This window comes from Vipera ursinii (genome assembly GCF_947247035.1).
Source record: "Vipera ursinii genome assembly, chromosome: 3".
Classification (NCBI taxonomy): domain Eukaryota; kingdom Metazoa; phylum Chordata; class Lepidosauria; order Squamata; family Viperidae; genus Vipera; species Vipera ursinii.
The window spans coordinates 177,696,364-177,720,875 of record NC_139516.1 but is presented as its reverse complement, the minus strand read 5'-3'; the positions used below and the strand labels follow the sequence as shown (position 1 = coordinate 177,720,875).

The window sequence follows — 24,512 nt, the reverse complement described above, 5'->3', positions numbered from 1 at the left end:
AATACAATTCTTTCATCTATTCACTGGTACTAGAAAAAAAGCAGGAAGTAACAATGGCTTCCTTTTTCTTTTTGTTTGAACTGTGAAACTTTAGTTGCCAGCTTTCAACAAGGCACAATCTTTAACGCCATAGGCACTAAATTAACATTCTGGCTTAATAAGGTTGCTTGACATAGTTTTCTTATTCAGGTAAATTGAGTGACCATTATCTGCATTCATCTTACTATAGTTAGAATCGTCCAAGATTGTGCTGGAATCATTGATTGAAATGGGTATTTAGTGTCTCATTTTGATCCATCCTCTTTTCTAGTCCTAATGTGCTGTCAAGTAAAAAGAGATGGGAAAAGAGTATGCAATTGGAACTATGTTTTCCCTCTAGCGTCTTCAAAATGCCTGCTCACTACTATTAAAGGATATATCTCCTGATAGAAAAACATTAAAATCATTTTTTTGAAAGCAAATTACCTTGATCAGGTACTTTATCACTGGTGAGAATCTTAGTCTGAGCTTAGGGAATAGTTGTCTGTTGAATTTCCTTCCTTCCTTCCTTCCTTCCTTCCTTCCTTCCTTCCTTCCTTCCTTCCTTCCTTCCTTCCTTCCTTCCTTCCTTCCTTCCCTCCCTCCCTCCCTCCCTCCCTCCCTCCCTCCCTCCCTCCCTTTAAATTGTGCTAATATTCATGTATACTGGAGAACAAGTAATTTAACAAGAGTTGTAAATTATGAATAATAAGAAATGGCAAACCTAATTCCCTACATGAACAATTATTGAGGTTATTTGACGTAAGCAACAACGGCCGTGGCATACTACTGGGCCATGAGCCGTTCAGAACTGGGCCATGGAAGTGGTGGTCGCATTCCCACTTCTGTGAGTAGTGGGTGAGCAAGTGTGCATGCACTCTCATTTGCATGAGTATTGAGTGCACATGCCCACCACTCGTGCAAATGGAACTGAGCGCACGCACGCTTACCAACCACTCGCTCGGAACCATCCCCTCACCTGGTAGTCTGCAAATGCAGAAAAGTTGGGGAACTCTGGTTTAGAGGGCAACCACTTTCAGAGCCATTTTTTCTATTTGCACTGTTTTACATGGACATTAATAACTCTTTAGCTTGAGAATAACAGCTGAAATGTTTAAAAGACAACCTTTATTCACACTAGAAATAAAGAGGTTAAAAAGCCCTAAAAGGAATAAAAGGAAATCATGCAATTGAAGTGCATCATGGAGAGTGAGATTTGCTGGATTTTCTGTACCAAGTTGGAAGGTCTAAGCTGCCAATTACTTATACTGAGTGCATTAATGTAAAAATTATTCTAGCTAACTCACAGGTCTGCAACCTGCGGCTCCCAGTCCTCTGCTATGTGCAGTCCAAAAAAAAAGTAGGACTAAAAAAGTTCAACCAATCAATTCAAATATGCAGGGTAGGTGCATATCTTGCCTTGGCTCCACTCTTCAGTCAAACCCTGTTCTGCGCATGCGCGCATGTGCACACATTTTTTTGCGGCTCCCAGTTTTTCCTTTTGTGAGGGAACCGGTTCCGAGTGGCTCTTTCACTGTTTCAGGTTGCTGACCCCTGAGCTAACTGGTTATGTGAAGCTTCATTAAATTGATTCAAAAAATCCACCATGATATTGTCTACATCTAGGCAGATTGATACAATTTTTCTGTTTCAGATAATCTTTCTTATTCCTGCCTTGAGAGTTTGGGGTTAAATTTAGAGTCCTATGGGAAAAGTATGTGCTGTACCATTGTCGATTGATCTTGTGAATGATAACCACAGGACAGTATATTAAGTCATTCATCCTTACATTTCTAGTTTATTGTTAAGATGGAAAAAAATAAGTTTATTCATATGTTCTTGTTTGGCAAGAATATTGCTGTGATAACACATTTAAATGTAGGAAGTATCTGTAGCTGATTGCTCTATTAACAAAGATAAATAAATCTCAGTCCTAGAAATGTTAGTTAACAAGACGAGAGATAATGATATTTGGACTAACATATACTCATGAGCTTTCTACCTGGAGTATAATTCTATTGGTTTTATATTTTCGCTGTATCTTTTAGGTTGGATTAAAATGGGCAATAAATAACATGAAGTCATGTGACTAATATAGACACTTTACACAGAATTTTTGAATATGTGATTGATGAACTTTAAGTATTTCAAAGATTAATACTGTTTGGAAAGTAGCTATATACATCCCCCATAATTGTAACTTGTTAGAGCATGTTCTGATTCCTTCCATTGCTATAGCCTTTTCTCAGTCACTACCCATATACATGTGAAATTGTTATCAGACAGAATCCATACCTACTTGTACATAGTTTGTTTCTGATAACTCTATGTTAGATTGGATTTTAGAAATATTGGCATTATAGCACAATTTAATGTGTGTGCTTTTCAGATGAAATTGTTATATCTTGAGTTTTGAAAATTGCCTCAGAATCTTGACAAGGAGTAAAACTGTAGTGTAGAGCTATACTTATATAGGCACATACTTAAGGTGTGATCCCAACAAAAAGTTTGAAACTTCTAATTTAGTTATTTCTAGTATATTAAAATAAAGCCAAAACATTCTAATGTTTTTCTTGTGCCCTGTACTTTCTCCTTAACAGTAACTTGACAAGGATTTAAAAAAATCTAGTGAAGATAAATATTGCTCTTAGCTTCACATTATTGTTAATCTCTGAATTGTTCCGCTTTAATAGTAAATGTACATCTACATATCCATACACACATACATATAATCAGAAATTAATCCTGTTAATATTTGTGGGATTAATTCTCAATATGTAAATGCATATAAAATTATAGTCTAGGTAGGTTAAACTATCATGGTGTAGTTAACTGAATGTTAATTGAAAACTGGCACTTTCAGTTAACACTATTACAGAATGTATACATTATTTAAGCTTTGTGTGCTTCATGTAAAGATAAAACCTGTCATGCCATATTCTTTGTAAAATGTTTCTAAATGTTAAAAAGCCAGAATGTTTTAAACTAGATTCTATTGTAGTTTAATTTACTATTATTTTTTAGTTCCAGAGTTGTCCATAAAAAGCTTGAAGAATAGAGTCTTAATCCACTTGTGATCTGAGCTCACAGATGGACAATTTTTAGTGGAATTCAAATGTCCCTTATCATCTCTCTATCTCACCTCCATCCATAGATTCCACAATCTTCTGTTACAGATGTTTTGAAATGAAAAGGAAATTGAAAGGGATTGTGCATTCATTTGGTGTTAGCAAGTTTGAAAACTCTTGTTCTGATCAGACCTATGACTCTTATGTAGCTAATTTGTAAACCTGGCCATTTGGATGGCCTGCCTGCCTTAGAAATTGACACGTAATACTAAGTCATAATGTAAGAACTGATACCAGTATCTGAATGCTACTTACAGAATTTAAAGAAAAAAATGTTATTCATTCTTTTAAGTTGTGTCCAACTCTTCACAACCACATGGACAATAGCACGCCAGGCCCCCCTGCCCAAACTCAAACTCAAAAGACTCATCTATATATGAATTATATGTTAGTAACTTTGGAGATAATATCATGTTTCTTGTACTTCAAATTCTGGCCAGCTGGTTTGGGTCCTTCGAATAAAATTATACTTCCACTGCTTTTACTTTACTTTCTTGTTCGCAGATTATTGGGCCAGAGGGAGTAAAGGGTTGATGGTTAGATATGGTGTTCAACATGGTACTTCTTTTTTCCCCTCTGATAACAGTTTTATGGATATACCAGTGTATTGTAAGAACTGCTAAGGTTATAAGGAAGGGGAGTCAATATAATGCAGTGGTAAGATGTTGAAGCAGGTTTGAGGAAAGCCAGGGTTACGTCTACCCTCAGTCACAAAAATCCTCCCATTCAAGTTATCTTTTCATAAGCTGATCCCAAATCTTGGAAGAAAGATGATAGATACATATATAAATAAATGCACCTGAGTATGCTAAAACAAATGCGTGCTTTTCACTTCTGAAATGTTTATTGTATAGTAATGGACAAGTATGTGTGAAATTTTTAGAGCACAGTTTTGTCTGTATGGAGAGGAGATTTCCATTTTCAAAAATAAACTTTTTGAGAATCATTACGTAGACATCTATTTTTTTTCTAGTATTCCTTTTCCTTTTAATTGATATATTTCAATTTGGTCAACAGTGTTCTTTTCTTGCTATCATGTACTTTCTTCCTCTCTTTCCTAGTTTGAAATCTGAGAAAAATTGGTCAATTTGATCAGAAACATAACCATTTTTGTTATTAGTTTGGAAACATGAATTTTCACTTCTCTTCTGTAGATCCTTTAAAAACATGTTCTAGAATAAAAAGACATTCGAAAAGCACAAACTGTCTTTCTCCTTATTCAGTTTAGGGCTTCTTTAAACAGAGGTGATTTTTTTTCATTTTTTGTGATGTATTAGGACTTGTCTTTAAAGTGCTACTGGAAAAGGAATACAAACTTATCTTGTGAAGATACATGTCTTGCTTACAGTTAATATCTTTATTTACAGGATTGTACTTTTGATATCCAAGCCACTATTCAGTGTTTGATGAGTGTATTTATTTTGTGGTGTAGGAGTTTGATATATTGGATGAAAAATACCTCAATTTTTCTTAATAATGGTAATTTTACATTTATTTTGTATTCATTTCTATTTTGCTTTTCTTTGAAAGAACTGATTGAGTACAATTAACTGTAGTATAGGATAATGCATTAAATCATATTGAATGTGCTTTGAAATGTGAAGTTATGTCATGGGGTTAAATTATTTCGCATGAGACTTAATGCAGAGAACTTAAAAAGTAATACAGATATTCCTCCTTTACCAACTTTTTTATTCAGTGGTCATCCACAGTTATGATTGTGGTGAAAAAGTTAACTTTATGACCACTCTGCATTTGCGACCTTCACAGGTCTGTAAAGCAAAGGAAAGCTGAAGTAAGATCATAAAGTTGCTTTTGATAGCGAAAGGTGCGGTATCATAAATTTAATAAACACATCCACTGTTTCACTTATCAATTATTTTATGACTTAGTTGCCAGTTCCAATTGTGATAACTAAATGAGAGCTACCTGTAGTTTCCTTCCCCTTCCCCCAAAGTTTTATTTACAAAGTGATGATTTAACATTTTGTCCAGGCAACGTAAAATCATGGCTTTGTGGATGACTAGTTCCTAAAAGTGTTGAAGGATCCACAGAGTGGGCTTTTCTGAAAATGGCCCTATTTCTCATAGTGTCTGAAAAAATACCAGAAAAAATTGAGTATTATGACTTTTATGTTGCAAAAGTATCGAAATAGGCTTAAAGTATTTTAGTAAAATCTGAAAATAAAGAGCTTAAAGATCTTAGTTTCAGAAATGTTTTTGTGTCAGAGACTGCAGTGGGTATAAAGCTCATGAATAAATATAGGAATACAAATAGAAAATGCAAGATGTATATTTTAGAAATAAGGGTTTTCTGTGCCTGAATCTCTTTGCAAATAATAAAACTTCCAGATTACACAGGATTATAGATATGTTTTATTATGTAAATTCTAAACTCTCAAGGTTGTTGGCCGAGTATGTCATTAATGTTTGTTACTGTATGGTCAACCATAAGTTTATTTTCAGAACTTAGCCTGATCTATTCTTATAAGGTTTACGATTAGTCCACTCACAGTAATTAAATAGCAATAGTTTATCTGCTAAAAGTCTTGGAATGTATTCATTCACTGTACCCAGTAACTAGAAGACTTGATATATCACAGTATTGAATTCAGCTTGAGACATGAAGTAGATTTCAAGCAATAAATTGGTTTTTATACATTTATGTTAATGGCATCATTACAGTTGAATAACAATTATAGCATAAAATAATCTAGATATCTAAATAATTTTTTCTCTTGCTTTGTCTTTTTTGGAATTTAAATGCTGCACCTTAAAATCCATGAGGTAAAATTTGCTCATGAAAGACATGTCCCTGACACTTGCTAATTGGATTGGGAGTTAAAGGCTGTTTACATTAGTTCCTGAAAATCTGATCCATATGTACTTTGGAGGGCTGGCAAGGGAATGTTGAAGAAGAGAAAATTACCTTTCCCTAGATATAAATAGGTTCCTTTACAGTCAAACCGTAAATATTCAGCACTACCGGTAATCTATATTGTTTTTTTCTTGGTTTTCTGAGCTGACTTATCTGATCTCTGAACAAAATTGAAATAGTTAACACCAGATGAGAACTTTTGATCCACAAGTTCTCATCAGTCCCAGTCAGTGGGATCACTGGTCAGCAATGATGAACATGATAGCCCATAACATCTTGGGAGGGGGAATATATGTTTGGCTTTTCTTCTGTAAATAAATATTGCCTTTATAGATTCAGCTTTTGAAGTTTTAGGAAAGGGCTTTACAACTTAAATCTCACTATTTCCCTCCCATCTAGCAAATTCTGAATTTGAAGTTTCTGTGTCTGCAAGAAATATCCGAAGGTTACTGAGTTTCCAGCGGTACTTGAGATCTTCCCGTTTCTTCCGTGGTATTACTCTTCCAAATTCTTCAAACTTTTTAGATGATGATTACAATGGACAAGCTAAGGTTTGTTTTAGTAGTTATCTTGTAACTTTGCTCTAAAAGAAATAGTAATTTTTCTTAAGGCGTGCAAGTAAATAAATAATTTCTATTAAAAGTTAGTAATGCATCTATTTGTTCCAGACTTGTAGAAGTGACATTTCCGTTTATCTTCTCCCTCTGGAATTTGCCAACTCATCAATTTACATAATATATATTGTAGATTTTTTTTAAAAAATCTATAATTAAAAAATAATCATAACTAAAAGTAAAAGTCAACACTAACAACAAGTCAATGTAATAAAATATGCATAATGCATAAACCTAGGAGAAAGCTGTCCAGAAAATCATGTTTAAATATTTTCCTGAAGACCAGCAAGGATCGCCAGCCTGATTGCTGTCAGACTATTCCAAACCATAGCCACTGCAACAGAGAAGCAGCACCTTCTACTTCTAGCTGTGCCTAGAAAAGTATCCACATAGAAGTAGATCTAACTATAGGTGGCACATGGAAAGCAGTGGGCAAAATCTTTGTCCATAGTAAGGTTCAGATGAGTCTGCTTTGTTTTAGAAATAGTTGATCATTTTAATATTGGTCTACTTAGGTTAAAAAAAAGAGAGAGATGTTTTGCTTGTATGAGAGAAAGCTGTTGATGTAAGAAGGCAGTGCAACCCCTCTGATCCATTAGTGACAAATATGATTTTAGAATTTCTCAAGTCAAAATGATGTAGTCTCAGACCTGGAATATTGTTGCTTTTCTGTTCTGACTACTATTCTTTTCAGAATCTGTATAGATTTATAAGATTGCAGCAAGGATGATTCAGATATGTAGTATTTGGAAAGAAATGGTTTTTATTCCTAAATAAAATGTTCTTTTCTTTTGGTTTTCAGTGTATGCTAGAAAAAGTTGGGAACTGGAATTTTGATATCTTCCTTTTTGACAGGCTAACAAACGGTAAGATTCCATTTGTTACTTTGAAGATACTGCTTTAAAAATTGAGCAATTGCTATATGTGTATATAAGCTTATTTAGATTGTCGGGCTACCAAAATAGATTGACTAATATTCTACTTTCAGACATTAAATCTAGTAACTTACTACATTGGGCACAATCATTTAACTTTAAATCTTGTATCCTGTATTCTTATTTTTATTGCCCTGTACACCGCCCTGAGTCCTTCGGGAGAAGGGCGGTATATAAATCAATCAAATAAATAAATAAATGAATGAATGAATGAATGAATGAATGAATGAATGAATGAATGAATGAATAAATAAATAAATAAATAAATAAATAAATAAATCTGGTAATTAGTTGAGTATTGTGCTTGTAGAGTTGGAAATAAGTTTTCTCTTTAAACCTATGTTGGCATTTCTCAGTTTACATGCAGGGCTGATGAGGGGAGTGTGCACACATGCTTGTCTCCATGGCTGCTGAAAAGATGTTCATATGGATAATGGGGAAATGGCAAGGGAGTTTAAAAGCATATTCAATTTAACATTTATAAAACAATTTTATAGGCTGTTAAGTTGAAGGGAGGTCTAGAGTGTGTGTTCATAGCTCCAGCTATGCTTTAGCTTTATGAGCAGAAGGATATTTCTGTAGGGATTTTATGGTAAGAAATCTGTGGCTCAAGAGACTTAAAACAGCCAGTTCCTTCACTTTTTAAAATTCTTACCCCATACTTTTTAAGGCAATCATGTGTTAAGGACATGTGCAGAATGTGATAAGGCAGAAAGTTAAGCTTGCATTTAGATTTACAGATGAACTATTTTGTATAAATATATTGTTTGCTTTATGCAGGATGTTCTGTATCAGTGATTTTCAAACTTGGCAACTTTAAGATGTGTAGACTTCAAATTCCCATTGGCTAAAGTAATCAGCCAGTAATTCAGCCAATAAACAAATTGGGATGGGTGAGTTCTGAAAAAGTGGAATAGATAATTTTAGAATAGTAGCAAATATATCTAGGGGACTGCCTGTTTTGTGGTTAGTGAGTAAATATACTCTAACTATTGAGAGAGGAATCAGAAACAACTTCCAATTACATCCTTGGAAGGTAATTCTTGATTTGTAACCATTTGTAAGTTAGACTAATTCCCTTATTATACTTGAGATTATAGGGAAGAATATTTTTCCAGCAAAATCTTAATTTGTTTTAATATTTCCTAATTTTATTTTGCTAAATGGACAACAGTGTTACATCAAGTTAACTGCTAACTCACCTGGTTCAATATTAGTGACCCAGACTATCAGCTACGAGTAGTTCTCGATTTAACAACCATTCATTTAGGACCCTTCGAAGCTACAGTAGGACTGAAAGGTGTGATTTATGACATTTTACAACTGATGCAGCATTCCCCACGATCATGTGATCAAAATTCAGCCGCTTAGCAACTGACTCTTATTTATGATAGTTGCAGTATCCTGGGGGTCATGTGATCACCTTTTGCCACTTTCTGACAAGCAGAGTCAATGGGAAAGCCAGATTCACTTAACAAACTTGTTACTAATTTATAGGCTGTTTGGAAACACCTCATTTTCTGTTCCCTGCTGAAGAGTTGTAAATGTCTAATGACACTGTGTAAATGATCTCTCTCTCTCTCTCTCTCTCTCTCTCTCTCTCTCTCTGTCAGTGAGTGATAAAAAAATTGTGAATGGAATTTATAAAAAGTATAGGTAGTCCTTGTTTACCAATTACCTTGTTTAGTGAACCTTTGAAATTACAATGATTGGGGGAAAAAAGCTTTGCAGCCAATCTTTGCAGTTATGGCCGTTCCAGTGTCCTGCAGTCACGTCACCATTTGTGAGCTTCAAAACTGGCTTCCAATAGCAGAATTAATGGTGAATGCAGAAGTGAAATTGAAAGTTGTGGTCACCTGATTATTGTCATGGTGATTCATTCAATGTGATTTTTTTCCACCCAGCAATTGTAACACATAGCATTGGAGCTGCCTGTCCCAATTGTGGTTGGTAAACAAGGGCTACCCGTTAAGGGACTGTTGAAAATTAATGGATTCATTTTATAATACTGGGTGATAGATTTCTGAATCACTTGGTGATATGAAAGTACTGAACATTAGAAGTCTTAATTAAAATATTGAGAACTATATTCTAGTTACAGATTTGAAGAAGAAATATGCATGTTATGTATAACAGAATTATTTAAACAGACTTGTCTACTTCCTACTAAACATGGTTTCTTTGTGTATGTGTACTTTTAGGAAACAGCTTGGTCACATTAACCTTTCACCTGTTTAATCTTCACGGACTTATAGAATACTTCCAACTAGATACAATGAAGCTACGCAGATTTTTAGGTAAAAAATTCATACGTTCAAACTTTCCCAGTAAATCTTTTCTTTAAATGCATTTCATTAATTTGCTGCAACTGTTTTCAATAAAATGAGAAAAATGTCTATATTATGGATTGATAACTCTTCATGAATATTGTCCAATATGACTAAAGAAAAAAAACCCCTATGAAAATAGGGAAAGTAAACAAAAAAAAAATGAGGTGATTATGTCGTCCTGGATATTTCTATATAATAATTTTCCTAGATGTGTGCGAATATATTTGATAGATTTTATATTCATACATGTTATGAATATAAAATGAATTTTTTAAAAAAAAGTAGTTTGCAAAATATTACTGAGGAATTGGAAGGCATAATGTATACCTTGCCTTTAGTGATTATCAATCATGTTGGCAACTAGATTACCTCTCTTCTCCTACCTTAACTGCAGAGCAATTCAAACTATAGCAGGTACATTAAGGATGTGTGACTGGCATTTTCCAGTACTGTAATACTGAAGTTGAAGTGATTAGAAAAACAGTAATGCCCACAACTGAAGAAACCTGGATGTTTTGCAGCAGTTGTGCTACATGGTAGAAAATGAAACACTTTGCTAGAAAGGCCTTTGTGCTAATGTTGCACTTAAATTTGCATATAAATGTATGTTGTATACTAGCATTTTCTGGTAAATTAGTCACTGAAAAATGCAGGATGATACAAGTCAAATAAATTAGGTAATTTATTAAGGCAAAGACTTCCTTGAGGTAGATACTGTACTTGGTGACTACATGAAACATTTGCAGCAATATGGAAATAGTTGTTTTTTTTTTTACTGCCTTCTGGGATATTACTACTTGATTTCCCTGTCTTTTTGAATACCTTGAGATTTCCTGGTAATCTCTTGTCTGAAGATTTAACTATGGCTTTTTGGATCAGATTTTGGTTAGATGCCAGGCATAGCAAAAAAAATACATTCTTGATTATAACAAGTTAAAAAGATGTTATCTAGAAACTTCATTTGGGGGCATTTATTATCAGTGTGCATCTCCTGAATGAGATTATTTTCTGTCCCCCCCCCAGAAAAAGGATAATGAAAATAACAACAACAATAACAATAATAAGTTGACTGTCCAGTCTGTTCTTAAAAACTTCCAGTTTTGGAGCATTCACAGCTTCTGAAGGCAGGTTGTTCCACTGGTTATTTGTTCTGTCAGGAAGTTTCTCCTTAGTTGTAGGTTGCTTCTCTCCTTGATTAGTTTCCATCTGTTGCTTCTTGTCCTGCCTTTGAGCGCTTTGGAGAATAGCTTGACTCCCTCTTCTTTGTGGCAGCCCCTGAGATATTGGAACACTGCTATCATGTCCCCCTGCGTCCTTCTCTTCATTAAACTAGACTTACCCAATTCCAGCAGCTGTTCCTTATATGTTTTAGCCTCCGGTCCCCTAATCATCTTTGTTGCTCTTCTCTGTACTCTTTCTAGAGTCTCAACATCTTTTTTACATCGTGGTGACCAAAACTGGATGCAGTATTCCAAGTGTGGCCTTACCAAGGCATTGTAAAGTGATATTAATACTTCACGTGATCTTGATTCTATCCCTCTGTTAATGCAGCCTAGCACTGTGTTGGTTTTTTTGGCAGCTGCAGCACATTGCTAGCTTATATTTAAGTGATTGTCCACTAGGATTCCAAAGTCCCTCTCACAATTACTTCTATTGAGCAAGGTACCACCTATACTATACCTGTGCATTTGATTTTTCCTGCCTAAATGTAGAACCTTACTTTTTTCACCATTGAATTTCATTTTGTTAGATAGCGCCCGGTGTTCATGTCTCTCCAGATCCTCCTGTATCTTAAGCCTGTCTTCTGGAGTGTTGGCTATTCCTGCCAGCTTGGTGTTGTCTGCAAATTGGATGAGTTTCCCATCTATCCCCTCGTCCAAATCAAATTGTTGATGAAGACGTTGAAGAGCACTGGGCCTAGAACAGAGCCCTGGGACATGCTACTACACATTTCCCTTCATGTAGACGCGGTTCCATTGAGGACCACATGCTGAGTACGGCCGGTCAGCCAGCTATGAATCCATCTGGTGGTGATGCTGTCTAACCCACATTTTTTTTATCTTATCAAGTAATAGGTTGTGATTTACTTTATCAAATGCCTTACTGAAGTCCAAGTAAATTATATCCACAGCATACTTCTGATCCACTAATTTTGTCACTTGGTCAAAGAATGTTATAAGATTTGTCTGGCATGATCTGTTTTTGACAAACCCATGATGGCTTTTAGTAATGACTTTGTTTGCCTCTAGGTCAGGGGTAGGCAAACTCAGCTCTTTTATGACTCATGGACTTCAACTCCCAGAATTCCTGAGCCAGCCATTGAGGTCAGGCTTATAGGTCTGTATTTTCCTGGATCCATTTTCCCCCTTTTTTGAAGATGGGAACTACATCAGTTCTTTTCCAGTCCTCTGGTAGTTCCCCAGTGCTCCAGGATCTTTGAAAAATATAGTTCAGTGGTTCTGAGATCACATCTGCCAGTTCCTTGGGGTGTAATCCATCTGGTCCTGGTGATTTGAACTCGTCTAGGCTGGACAGGTGCTCACTTACCATTTTCTTGCGTATCTTAACTTGTGTTTCTATTCTGTCTTTTATGGCACTATTTTTGATAGGTTGGTCTGTTTTTTTCCCTTTGTGTAAAGACAGATGCAAAAAATGAGTTAAATAGTTTGTCTTTCTCCCTGTTGCTTGTCACCTTCTTGCCACTTTCACCGACTAATGGACCAATAATTTCCTAGACTTTTTTCTTGTTTTTTACATGTTGAAAGAAGCTTTTTTGTTATTTTTGGTCGCAAGCCTTAGTTCATTTTGAGACTTAGCTTTCCTCACTTCATCTTTGCAGGCTCGGGCTATTTGCTGATATTCTGACTTAGTTATGTGCCCCTCTTTACACTTTCTATACTTGTCCTTTATCAGGTTCCTGCGGCTTCAACACCTTCTATCATTTAATCTCTGTTGGTGAGAATTAGATCCAAAATGGCTAATCCCCTAGTTCCCTCTTCTACTTTTTGGGTGACAAAGTTGTCTGCTAGGCTTCTTAGGAATCTGTTTGATCTTCCACTTGGTGCAGAGTTTGTCTCCCAGTTGATGTCAGGGTAGTTAAAGTCCCCCATTACTATTGTGATGTGTTTCCTACATTCCTTAGTTAGCTGACTAGCAAAAAGTTCATCTGTTTCCTCTGTTTAGTTGGGTGGCCTATAGTAAACACCTATGGCAATGTCATCTCTCCCCCTTTTATATTGACCCAAATGCATTCAAGTTCACAGTTTTCATCATTGTTGTGCTCTATTTCTGTAGGATGTAGTTATTTCTTATATAGAGAGCAACTCCACCTCCTCTTTTATTTGGTCTGTTTCTTTTAAATAATTTAAATTTCTCTAGCTGTGTGTTCCATTTGTGGGTTTCATCCCACCATGTTTCTGTAATGGCGACAATATCATATCTGCCCTCATTAACCTGAATTTCTAGTTCACCCTGTTTGCTGTTCATACTCTGTGCATTGGTGTATAGACATTTGAGTCCTTTATGACTGACCCTGTATTTACTTTCTACATAATCTGTGTGGGGCCTGAGTTCCCCTATTGTCTTACCACCTATTTGGTTAGTGCACTTTGTGTGGCACTCGCTATTAGAAGCTTGATTTTGCTTGACAGCAAGGTTGACATTCTTGTCCATACACAGATCTGTTACATGCACTTATATCCCTATAATTTTTAGATTGTCGGGGACAGGGATGTTCTGTATCAATTAACTCACTGTCCCCGCTGTTTAGTTTAAATATTCCTCCAGAAAATCTGTGAAATTATAGCCGAGTAAATTTCTTTGATGGATGCAAACCATCTCTTTTGTACATTTTTTCATTGGACAAGCTACAGACATCGTGACTAATATATCCAAAGCCTTCCCCTTTACACCACTCATTAGCCACATATTGAATTGTGCTGGCCTTTTCCATTTTGCTCCTTATACACTGGTAAAACCTCTGAAAAAGTAAGCCTACAGCCTATTCTGCTAAGTTCCTGCCTCAAGCTCTGGAAATCATTCTACACAGAGAGTACATCTTTTTGGGACAGATTGTTAGTGCCAAGATGTATAATAGCCTCCACATCATAGTCCTTGCTGGCATTCTTGATTATTTTAGAAATATGCTTCTTGTCCCTACTGGCAGTAGCACCTGGAAGACACCTGACCTCTTTCAAAACCTCTGTTTCCTTTCCTAAATTTTCCCTTATAATTGAATCACCAACCAGAAGGTGGCTTCTCTTTTTGGATGCCTTTCTGTACTTGAATGACTGATGTGTAATACCTGATTCGCACTTCTCCCTGTCGAAAACAAGTTCTTCATCTCGGACCACAATCCCCTGCTTATTTCAGTTATCATCACAGATACCTTTACCAGTCTCCTTAATGTCCCTATTAAGGTCAGCAAGGGCACTGTATCTGTTGTGCAGGGACACAGCGAAAGCTTTGTGTTTATGGTTCATAGCTCTCACCTTGCCAGATCCCACGGTTGTCCACACTGCCCTTCTCCTGCAGGATCTTTGTGGTAGAGGGAGCTGATAGCGCGGAGGCTCAGTAGAGTAGAAGGGCTGAAGTGGACACCTAATTTCTGCCTGAAGAGCACAGATTACAGACCCTAGATATATAATCTGTCCTTGTAGACTAGTGATTTGTTTACAGAGAGGACAGTTTCCAAGTTTGATTCCATGATTCATAACTTGCTGTAAAGAGAAAAACCTGCTTGCTTTTATGGCCATAAAGCAGCATTTCGAATAATCAGACTTAATTTTAGCTTAGATATTATCATTTTAGATTGATATTGGCAATGCTTTTCTGAATTTTCTGCTGTTCAGTTTTATTTGGACCATATTGGAGTTTTTCATGTTTATGTCTACAATAGTCAATGGCTAACGAGATTTAAAAACTTCTTCATATTTGTTACAGGCTTAGAAACAATATGCCAGGCCATTTCCTGATTTTTTTTCCCAGTTTGAATTTTTAAAATGAATAGAAATCTTATTTTCTAGAGATGACAAGCACATTCAGAAATCCCTGAATGTTGTAAAGAAGTTTGCCTTCATTTCAATTTTTCTGCTAAATCATTGCTGAAGTTTATCACATTTTATATTATATCTATTGTTGCCATTTTAATTGATTTGAATCAAGAACGGAAGGGAATATTTTGAGGTTGTCTTATTCTATTTCCTCCACACATTAATATGTATTTTCATTTGTAGTAATGGTTCAAGAAGATTATCACAGCCACAACCCATACCACAATGCAGTTCACGCTGCTGATGTGACTCAGGCCATGCACTGTTATTTAAATGAACCCAAGGTAAAAGAAAAAGATAGTTCTGTCATTATTTCCATGTATTTATAACAAAATTGCTGTTACAAAAGAAATTGATGACTAATGTCATTAGTAACTTTAAACAAAGGTAATATAGAATTTAATTGTTTTTGGAAGTGCTTGCTTTAAGCCATAAATTATTTTCCTTGATATGATTTCCTCCAGATATATTGCATGTATTGATTGGAGTTTCTGGAGTTGTAGCTTGGTACAAATTGGGAGGGATCCAACTGGGGAAGTTCTGTAATACAGGTGAAACTCGAAAAATTAGAATATCGTGCAAAACTTCATTTATTTCAGTAATGCAACTTAAAAGGGGGAACTAATATATGAGATAGACTCATTACATGCAAAGCAAGATAGTTAAAGCCGTGATTTGTCATAATTGTGATTATTTATTTATTTATTTATTTATCTATTTATTTATTTATTTATTTATTTATTTATTTAGATTTATATACCGTCCTTTCCCCGAAGGACTCAGGGCAGTTTACAGGGTATTTAAAACAAGAAATACAAAAGTTAAAAACAATTTAAAAATTACATCAATCGCTGAAAAAAAAGTAAAAACCCCAATTAAAATTAAAATTAAAATTAAAATTCTCAGCCTGGGCCAGAGAGCTCGAAGAGCCAGGTCTTCAGGTCTTGGCGGAATGAACGGAGGTCGGGGGCAGTCCTGAGCTCCACGGGCAGCTGGTTCCAGAGGGCAGGCGCACCCACTTAGAAGGCTCTCCCCCTGGGTGTTATCCGCCGACAATCTTTTACCGGCGGCACCCTGAGCAGACCCTCCCTGTGGGAGCGCACTGGATGAAGGGAACTTGATGCTGGCAGCAGGTGTTCCCTCAGATAACCGGGCCCAAGCCATTTCGGGCTTTATAGGTCATCACCAGCACCTTGAATCTCACCCAGAGGGCAACCGGGAGCCAATGCAGCTCGCGGAGTAGAGGTGTTACATGGGAGTATCGGGAAACCCCCATCACAACTCGCGCGGCCGCATTCTGCACCAGCTGAAGCCTCCGAGTGGTCCTCAAGGGCAGCCCCATGTAGAGAGCGTTGCAGTAGTCTAAACGGGAGGTCACGAGCGCATGAGTGACTGTGCGTAGGGCATCTTGGTCCAGGTAGGGTCGCAACTGGGGCACCAGGCGAACCTGGGCAAAAGCCCCCCTGGTCACGGCTCCTATATGGTCTTCAAAATTGAGCCGGGAGTCAAGGAGGACGCCCAAGTTGCGAGCCCTATCAACGGGGGGTAACACCTCACCCCCCCATCGTTAAAGGTGGAATGGTCTGGTTAACCGGAGATGCCAATATGCACAGCCACTCAGTCTTGGCAGGATTGAGACGAAGCCTGTTTCTCCCCATCCAGACCTGGACCGCCTCCAGGCAATGGGACATCACGGCGAGGGCATCGCTGGGTTGGTTCGGGGTGGAAAGAAAAAGTTGGGTATCATCAGCATACTGATGATACCCCACCCCGAAACCACGAATGATCTCACCCAGCGGCTTCATGTAGATGTTGAACAGGAGGGGCGAGAGAACCGACCCCTGAGGAACTCCACAAACGAGAGGCCTCGGGGTGGACCTCTGCCCTCCTGTCAACACGGACTGCGAGCGGCCCAGAAGGTAGAACCACCGTAAAACGGTGCCTCCCACTCCCAACCCCCTGAGACGCCACAGTAGGATAACCATGGTCGATGGTATCAAAAGCCACTGAGAGATCTAATAGGACTAGGACAGAGGAACAACCCCTGTCCCGAGCCTGCCAGAGATCATTCACCAGCGCAACCAATGCTGTCTCCGTGCTGTGCCCGGGCCTGAAACCCGATTGGTATGGGTCCAGATAATCAGTTTCCTCCAGGAACAGAGGAAGCTGATGCACCAACAACAACCTTCACCAAAAAGCGAAGGTTGGAGACTGGACGATAATAATTATGGCTTACAGCTCATGAAAACCCCAAATCCACAATCTCAGAAAATTAGAATATTGTGAAAAGGTGCAATATTCTAGGCTCAAAGTGACCCACTCTAATCAGCTAATTAAGCCATAACAACTGCAAAGGGTTCCTGAGCCTTTAAATGGTCTCTCAGTCTGGTTCAGTAGGAATCACAATCATGGGGAAGACTGCTGACCTGACAGTTGTGCAGAAAACCATCATTGACACCCTCCATAAGGAGGGAAAGCCTCAAAAGGTAATTGCAAAAGAAGTTGGATGTTCCCAAAGTGCTGTATCAAAGCACATTAATAGAAAGTTATGTGGAAGGGAAAAGCGTGGAAGAAAAAGGTGCACAAGCAGCAGGGATGACCGCAGCCTGGAGAGGTTTGTCAGGAAAAGGCCATTCAAAAGTGTTGGGGACTTTCACAAGAAGTGGACTGAGGCTGGAGTCAGTGCATCAAGAGCCACCACACACAGACGGATCCTGGACATGGGCTTCAAATGTCATATTCCTTTTGTCAAGCCGCTCCTGAACAACAAACAACGTCAGAAGCGTCTTACCTGGGCTAAAGAAAAACAGACCTGGTCTGTTGCTCAGTGGTCCAAAGCCCTCTTTTCTGATGAGAGCAACTTTTGCATCTCATTTGGAAACCAAGGACCCAGAGTCTGGAGGAAGAATGGAGAGGCACACACTGCAAGATGCTTGAAGTCCAGCGTGAAGTTTCCACACTGTGTTGATTTGGGGAGCCATGTCATCTGCTGGTGTTGGTCCACTGTGCTTCATTAAGTCCAGGGTCAACGCAGCCGTCTACCAGGAGATTTTGGAGCACTTCATGCTTCCTTCCGCAGACGAGCTTTATGGGGATGCTGACTTCATTTTCCAGCAGGACCTGGCACCTGCCCACACTGCCAAAAGCACCAAAACCTGGTTCAGCAAACTCGCCTGACCTGAGCCCCATAGAGAGTCTATGGGGCATTGCCAAGAGAAAGATGAGAGACATGAGACCGAACAATGCAGAAGAGCTGAAGGCCGCTATTGAAGCATCCTGGTCTTCCATAACACCTCAGCAGTGCCACAGGATGATAGCTTCCATGCCACGCCCCATTGAGGCAGTAATTGCTGCAAAAGGGGCCCAAACCAAATACTGAGTACATATGCATGCTTATACTTTTCAGAGGTCCGATATTGTTCTATGTGCACTCCTTGTTTTATTGATTGCATGTAATATTCTAATTTTCTGAGATTGTGGATTTGGGGTTTTCATGAGCTGTACACCATAATCATCACAATTATGACAAATCACGGCTTGAACTATCTTGCTTTGCATGTAATGAGTCTATCTCATATATTAGTTTCCCCTTTTAAGTTGCATTACTGAAATAAATGAACTTTTGCACAATATTCTAATTTTTTGAGTTTCACCTGTACTTTTGAAACTTTTAATAATGTCAAAATCAGGATTATATCAATGATGGGTAGTTCCATATTTGGAAAGAAAAAATAACAATATTCCTTATTGTTTCAATATTGCTAGCCCTAGAATTAAAAAAAAACCAAAGACTTCTGTGTACTAACTAAAATACAATCAAAGTGAGAGAATAACTTGATGCCATGGTTAAACTCTGTTGGAAATGCTAGCCACATTTTTTGGAAGTGTCAGTAATAGATATTCATATGGTCATAATTTATATATTACAGCTTCTCCAGTCTCTAACTCCATGGGATATTCTGCTCAGCTTAATTGCAGCTGCCACTCATGATTTGGATCATCCAGGTGTTAATCAGCCTTTTCTTATTAAAACAAACCATTATTTAGCAACTTTATACAAGGTAAGTAGAAGACTAATACTTCTGTCCTTTAATGGGATCTGACTAGCAGTGATTGATCAGGAAAAGAATCTTGAAGTCATAGCACACAGCTTGAGAAAAATGTCAAATCAGCTAGCTGCTATTAAAAAAAGGCAATCCCTGTTTGGAATTATTAGGAAGGGAGCTGAAAATAGAACTACTGATATAATGCTAACCTTAAAAATTATATTTAGGTTACACTTGATTTGTATAATTTTGATTATAAGAGGCAGAATATTGTACAGTTTTGATCACTGCATCTTAGGAAAAGATGCAAAAAGGAGCAACCAAAATAGTTGGTTAGTGAAGCACAGTGCAAGGACAAATTATAGCAACTGGGCCATTCAGCTTGGAATATAAAAGGGGAGACATCATAAAAATTACATAAAATCATCATGGCATAGTTAACATGAAAAGAAGGAACAGATTCAGTGTTAGAAGCCCGGACTATTTACTGAAATTAAATACAGGGAGATTGGACTGACAGAAGGAGTTTGCTGACACCTGTTTTTAAAATCAGCCCATTTGGATGGTTTCAAAAGGAGCCTGGATAGTTTTATGGAGAAACAGACTGTCAGTAGCTAGCAATATTGATGAATGTTTATTATTCTTGAATCAAGGGCAGCATGTCTTATATACTGGGAGATGAGAGAGGGGAGGAGGTCTGTTGCATACAGTCTGGGATTGTGAGCCTCCCAAATGCATTTTGTTGGCTCCTGTGGTACAGAATGCTTGAGTGGATCAACATATGAAGTGATCTAATAGGTCTCTTTTTATGTTCTATTCAGAAGTATTAAAGCATTTAATACAATAAGGAACACAAAATACACATTTTTTTAAAGAAATGATCATTTCTGTGGAAAATAATTCTTAAAAAAAATCAAAGTACAAAAAATAGTGCCTAAAAGTTCTAGCACAAGGTGATAGTAGCATCTAATCAATCTGGATACTTAAAAAAATCCCTACTTAAATTGTCTTCTTTGTTATTTGAAAGTGGGCAGAGAAGACATTTTGGTAATCCTAAACTTCACACTAAGAAGATCCTGCATCTGAAAAGTTGCCTGCCTCTTCAACTGTTAGCAAGACCAGGAAAGCATGTTTACACTGGAACAAAATATGCTCCGGTTCTCCTCTGGGTTATGGGGGAAATGCTATTCTTCAAGTTCAAAATCAGTTGAATCTGAGTAATTGGTGAAGCCAATAAAGAGAAGTCAGGAAAGGAAAGTGTGGTTGATCAATATTAAAAGTGGCTGATTTATCCAGGAAACTGAATAGGATTGTGTTCCCTTCGTTAAAAATCAGTATAATTTCTTGCTTGTTATATGTAATTCAGCATTCAAAGAATATATAATACCAATAATCTTTTATTTAATTTCAGAATACCTCAGTATTAGAAAATCATCACTGGCGATCTGCAGTGGGGTTATTGAGAGAGTCTGGATTATTTGCACATATGTCACTAGAAAGCAGGTATGTATCAGATTTGCAAAAACCCAAAATTTTTACAGAATGGAGAATACATTGCAGAATGAATGGTTTAAAATGGATAAATTAATAATAAAAGGTAGTTGTACTTTTCAAAAATGCATTATAATTCTGAATGCAATTTTACATTCCCATAAAGCTAAATGCAGGTGGTTTTCACAATGACCACTCATTCAGAGACTGTTCAAATTTGCACTGAACTATGGTGCTTATGACTGATTTCTCAAAGGTTCCACCTGTCACAGTATCCCTGTAGTCTCATGATTGCAATCCAGCTTTTCAGCAACTTGCAAGTATAGTGTTGCTGTGTCCCGTGATCATGTGCGCTTTTAACATGCAGAGACAATGGAGAAATTGGTATGAGGTCACATATGCCTCGGAGTCACTTGAAAAGCCCATACGTTGGAAACTTGACAGCTTAACAATCACGTGGGATTTGCTTCCCAGTGGCAGCTGAAAGTGCTGGAACTGTTATTGCTAAATGGTGTGATCATGTGATGTCACACTTGCAAGAGCAGTTCCAGTACCAATTGCTGTTGTTAACTGAGGAAAATTTGTAAGAAAAATGGATGAATAATAATTCTTGATTCATGATGCTTTCATCTATACTAGCACCATTTTTGTTGATATAGAAAGTTATAGTCCAAATATTTTGAATAATTTGGATTAATTTTCCAAGCAGCATAGCTAGTACCAAACATCTGAAAGGCACCTATAGATAGACAGAACCAATAAAATACAATCAGTAAAATGAACAACACAAAACTATCTCCCAATAAAAAGAATTATTAGCAACCAAAGCTTACATATAATGTAGCAAAATCTTGCTACTTTGGATAAATAAATTTATCTTGATTATTTAACAAAAAGTACAGATAAAATTGTAAGAGTGCCCTAGAAATTTAAATAAAAGAGGGGTAATCAATTGGTGGCAAATGTTCTTATAGAACTTGCAGTGTAGCAGAACCTGGGCTGTGGTTTCTGTGGCATCCATATCACAATGGCAGTATCCAGTTTCATATGGGTTTTCCTATATTTTTCTTAAAGGACAACGGGGTGGGGGGAACAGGGCTGAAATGCACCTAAACATCTGAGTTACATCTTTGAATTACTAAATTTAAACTTCCATGTTTTCCAAACATTGTATTATGATCAGTATTGAGCTGAATATTGTGTAATAATTCATGTTTGCATTTACTTACTAATTATTGCTTTGGGTTTCTTCCTCTTATCTCCAATTTCAGGCAGCTGATGGAAAGCCAAATAGGAGCATTGATCCTCGCCACTGATATTAGCCGTCAGAATGAATATCTGTCCCTGTTTCATACCCATTTGGATAAAGAAGACTTAAGCTTATTAGAGGAAAATCATCGGCATCTTGTCCTCCAGGTAATTTACATGAATCTTAGGTGGAAAAGAAATTATGGTAAACAGTACCCTGCTAATATATGGTTTAAAAAAGTCCTGGTTCTTTACTTATAGTTTTTATAAAAATACAGTTTGCTGGGGCTGAAAATTAAAGTCTCATATTTGTTCCTATTACAAGTGTAATACAACAGTATGTTTTCCTATTCTGGCAGGACCATTTGATAGAAACTGATACGTTGTCAGTTTCTTGAATGTTCTGAAATTATTAGGCAAACATCAGCAAGATTTTATATTTTTCAAAACTTTGTTGCAATAGAATTTTAAAAAAGTCTTTAACCTTTAACCTTTTTAAATAAAATCTTGTTGGAACAAACAAATGCCTTTTCTGTCTTAATAATTTAGCTTGGATTCAATAGGAAAACAATCACATAGAAAGTGAGATCTCACCACAGTTCCTATTCTGAATTTAATGTGTATTGCTACAGAAGTTGATTTGACTTGAAGTACGTATTTTGAACTTGTAAAAACAAAATAGTGTAGTTATAAGTTAATAGGAAAGTTGGCTGCCACTTTTTTCTTTCAAATAATGTAATTATCACATGAAGGCAACAATCTGACATTTCAGGTAAGAAAATCCAATCAGGTGATATGTTTGCTTTCAGAAACTAAGCCTTAAGACAGGATACAATATATAAAATATTTTAGAGATTGCCGTGTTTTATCAAAATAATAAACTGTAATTTGTTATTAGAAGTATTGAAGGTTAATTGAACTGTACTAGTGAATGATAATTCTCTTATTTCCTTTTGTTTCTTAATTTACAATCTTTGGTTCATTTCATCCCATCCTCTCTCAGAAATTATGTGCCGTTGAAATAATGGACATTGTGTTCCATTTTAATTACAGCAGGTCCCTGTTGTACTGTTTCTTATGTCCATTTTTATTGCAAATAGAATTCCATAGAATTCTATGGAAGGATAGTATTATTTATTTATTTATTTATTTGATTTGTATACCGCCCTTCTCCCTAAGGACTCAGGGTGGTGAGCAGTGACATAAATGTCAAAATGCACAAATACAGAAAATTGAAAATAAATTAAGCCCTACTGCCCAAATGTAGAAGATAAATTAAAACCACAATTAAAATTAAACCCCTCAGACCAGACCGGATTGCTTAAATAGATATGTTTTTAGATATGTTTTTATGTATTTAGATTATACCAATTCTCTGCAAAGTGTAATATACATATAAAGTCCCTGATGATTAATTAGTAGTAATTAAAAACATACACAATTATTTAAAACTTAAGACTACTTAAGTTATAAAATTGTAGAATTATGAATATTTAATAACTTTTCAGTGTTAGTTTAATGTTACACTAATTTCTGTCTTCCATCTTGAATGGATTTCCTTCTCATTTACATATTGGCCATACTCCAATGTAGTTAAATTCAAACGGTTAAATTTAGTGGCACACCTCATTTAACTGTATATGGCCTATAACTCTCATTACTTATTATCATTTACTTTATCTTTTACTGTTATCTTGATTTTCGGATATTACATGGTAACTGTAAACTTAAACATGAATGCTAAGGCAAACTAGAACTAAATAATGTGTTTCTTTGTTTGCTAGATGGCTTTGAAATGTGCTGATATTTGTAATCCCTGTCGGACCTGGGAGCTAAGCAAACAGTGGAGTGAAAAAGTAACTGAAGAATTTTTTAATCAAGGCAAGTAGTGAGATGTGAAGAATTATTACCATAGATTGTGAAACATTAATGGCTGTGGTGATTGCAAAGCAATGTGAGCTATTTGCAAGAGGTTCTATGGCATGGGTGTTAAACTCGCGACCTACGTGACGTGTTGCGACGTATTGTGACTCTTTTTGCATTGCTGGCAATTGGGTGAGCATGGCTTCAGTATGATGAAACTGGCCCACAGGCCAGCAGTTTGACATCCCTGTTCTGTAGAGTTGGAGTGGTTTCATTAATTTACTGTTGCTGGGGTAATAAATTACTATTTTTTCTAGATGTATTTTTTGATTTATTGTTTGGTTATCTCCCATCAGGTCATTTTCAATCCTAGTGCCCATACATATAGATTTTCTCCATGGTGATGTATCCCCAATTTGTTCTTTCAAGTTTCCCAATGATGCACTCATTGTCATTGTAACTGAAAGTATCCACCTTGCTGCTAATCATCGTATTGTTCTTTTTCCTTTTGTCTTTACTAGCATTAGAGTGTTTTCCAGATAGTTGAGTCATATATTGTGTCCAAAGGAGGATAATTTGACCTTGGTTATTTGTCAGAAATCTGGGTTGATTTGTTTGATGATCATGGCTATGATATTCTCAGGAGTTTTCTTCAACACCTAACTTCAAAAATGTCAATATCTTTTATATGATTCTGAGCTTTGTAGGTATAGAGACTTCATGGCATTTGAATTTATTTTCCAAGGCAGAAGCTATCCCTACTTCAATACCTTATCTAGCTGTTATTATTAGTTTGTTCTTCTTTACATTTAATTTCAGTCCAATTTTTTCACTGTCCTCTTTGACCTTTAATATTGAGGCTTGCAAATCCCTTGCATATTTGGGTATTAGGGTTAGTGTTAGCAGTATAA

General features: G+C 36.7%; 2 protein-coding genes across 4 annotated transcripts in view; one reads left to right on the top strand and one right to left on the bottom strand.

Annotated features, from left to right (window-relative positions):
• Window positions 1-24,512, bottom strand: part of MTFR1 (mitochondrial fission regulator 1) — a 200,036-nt gene that overhangs the window by 146,362 nt on the left and 29,162 nt on the right. Inside the window, exons 10-11 of one of the 2 annotated variants that reach the window (XR_014492325.1) lie at window positions 21,720-21,834; window positions 20,584-21,229 (exon numbers count right to left, since the gene is read on the bottom strand). The exons of the other annotated variant lie outside the window; for it this stretch is intronic. The gene's annotated coding sequence lies outside the window, so the exon portion shown is untranslated. Of the gene's footprint in view, window positions 1-20,583; window positions 21,230-21,719; window positions 21,835-24,512 lie in introns of those variants that run through there. 2 annotated transcript variants of the gene reach the window in all.
• The window catches only part of PDE7A (phosphodiesterase 7A), a 48,253-nt gene that overhangs the window by 17,610 nt on the left and 6,131 nt on the right, over window positions 1-24,512 (top strand). For both annotated transcript variants that reach the window (XM_083361217.1, XM_083361216.1), the window contains 8 exons: window positions 6,423-6,574; window positions 7,440-7,503; window positions 9,774-9,869; window positions 15,137-15,237; window positions 18,883-19,014; window positions 20,411-20,502; window positions 21,762-21,906; window positions 23,523-23,619. In XM_083361217.1, the coding sequence (XP_083217343.1) occupies window positions 6,423-6,574; window positions 7,440-7,503; window positions 9,774-9,869; window positions 15,137-15,237; window positions 18,883-19,014; window positions 20,411-20,502; window positions 21,762-21,906; window positions 23,523-23,619 (879 nt within the window). The remainder of the gene's footprint in view (window positions 1-6,422; window positions 6,575-7,439; window positions 7,504-9,773; window positions 9,870-15,136; window positions 15,238-18,882; window positions 19,015-20,410; window positions 20,503-21,761; window positions 21,907-23,522; window positions 23,620-24,512) is intronic.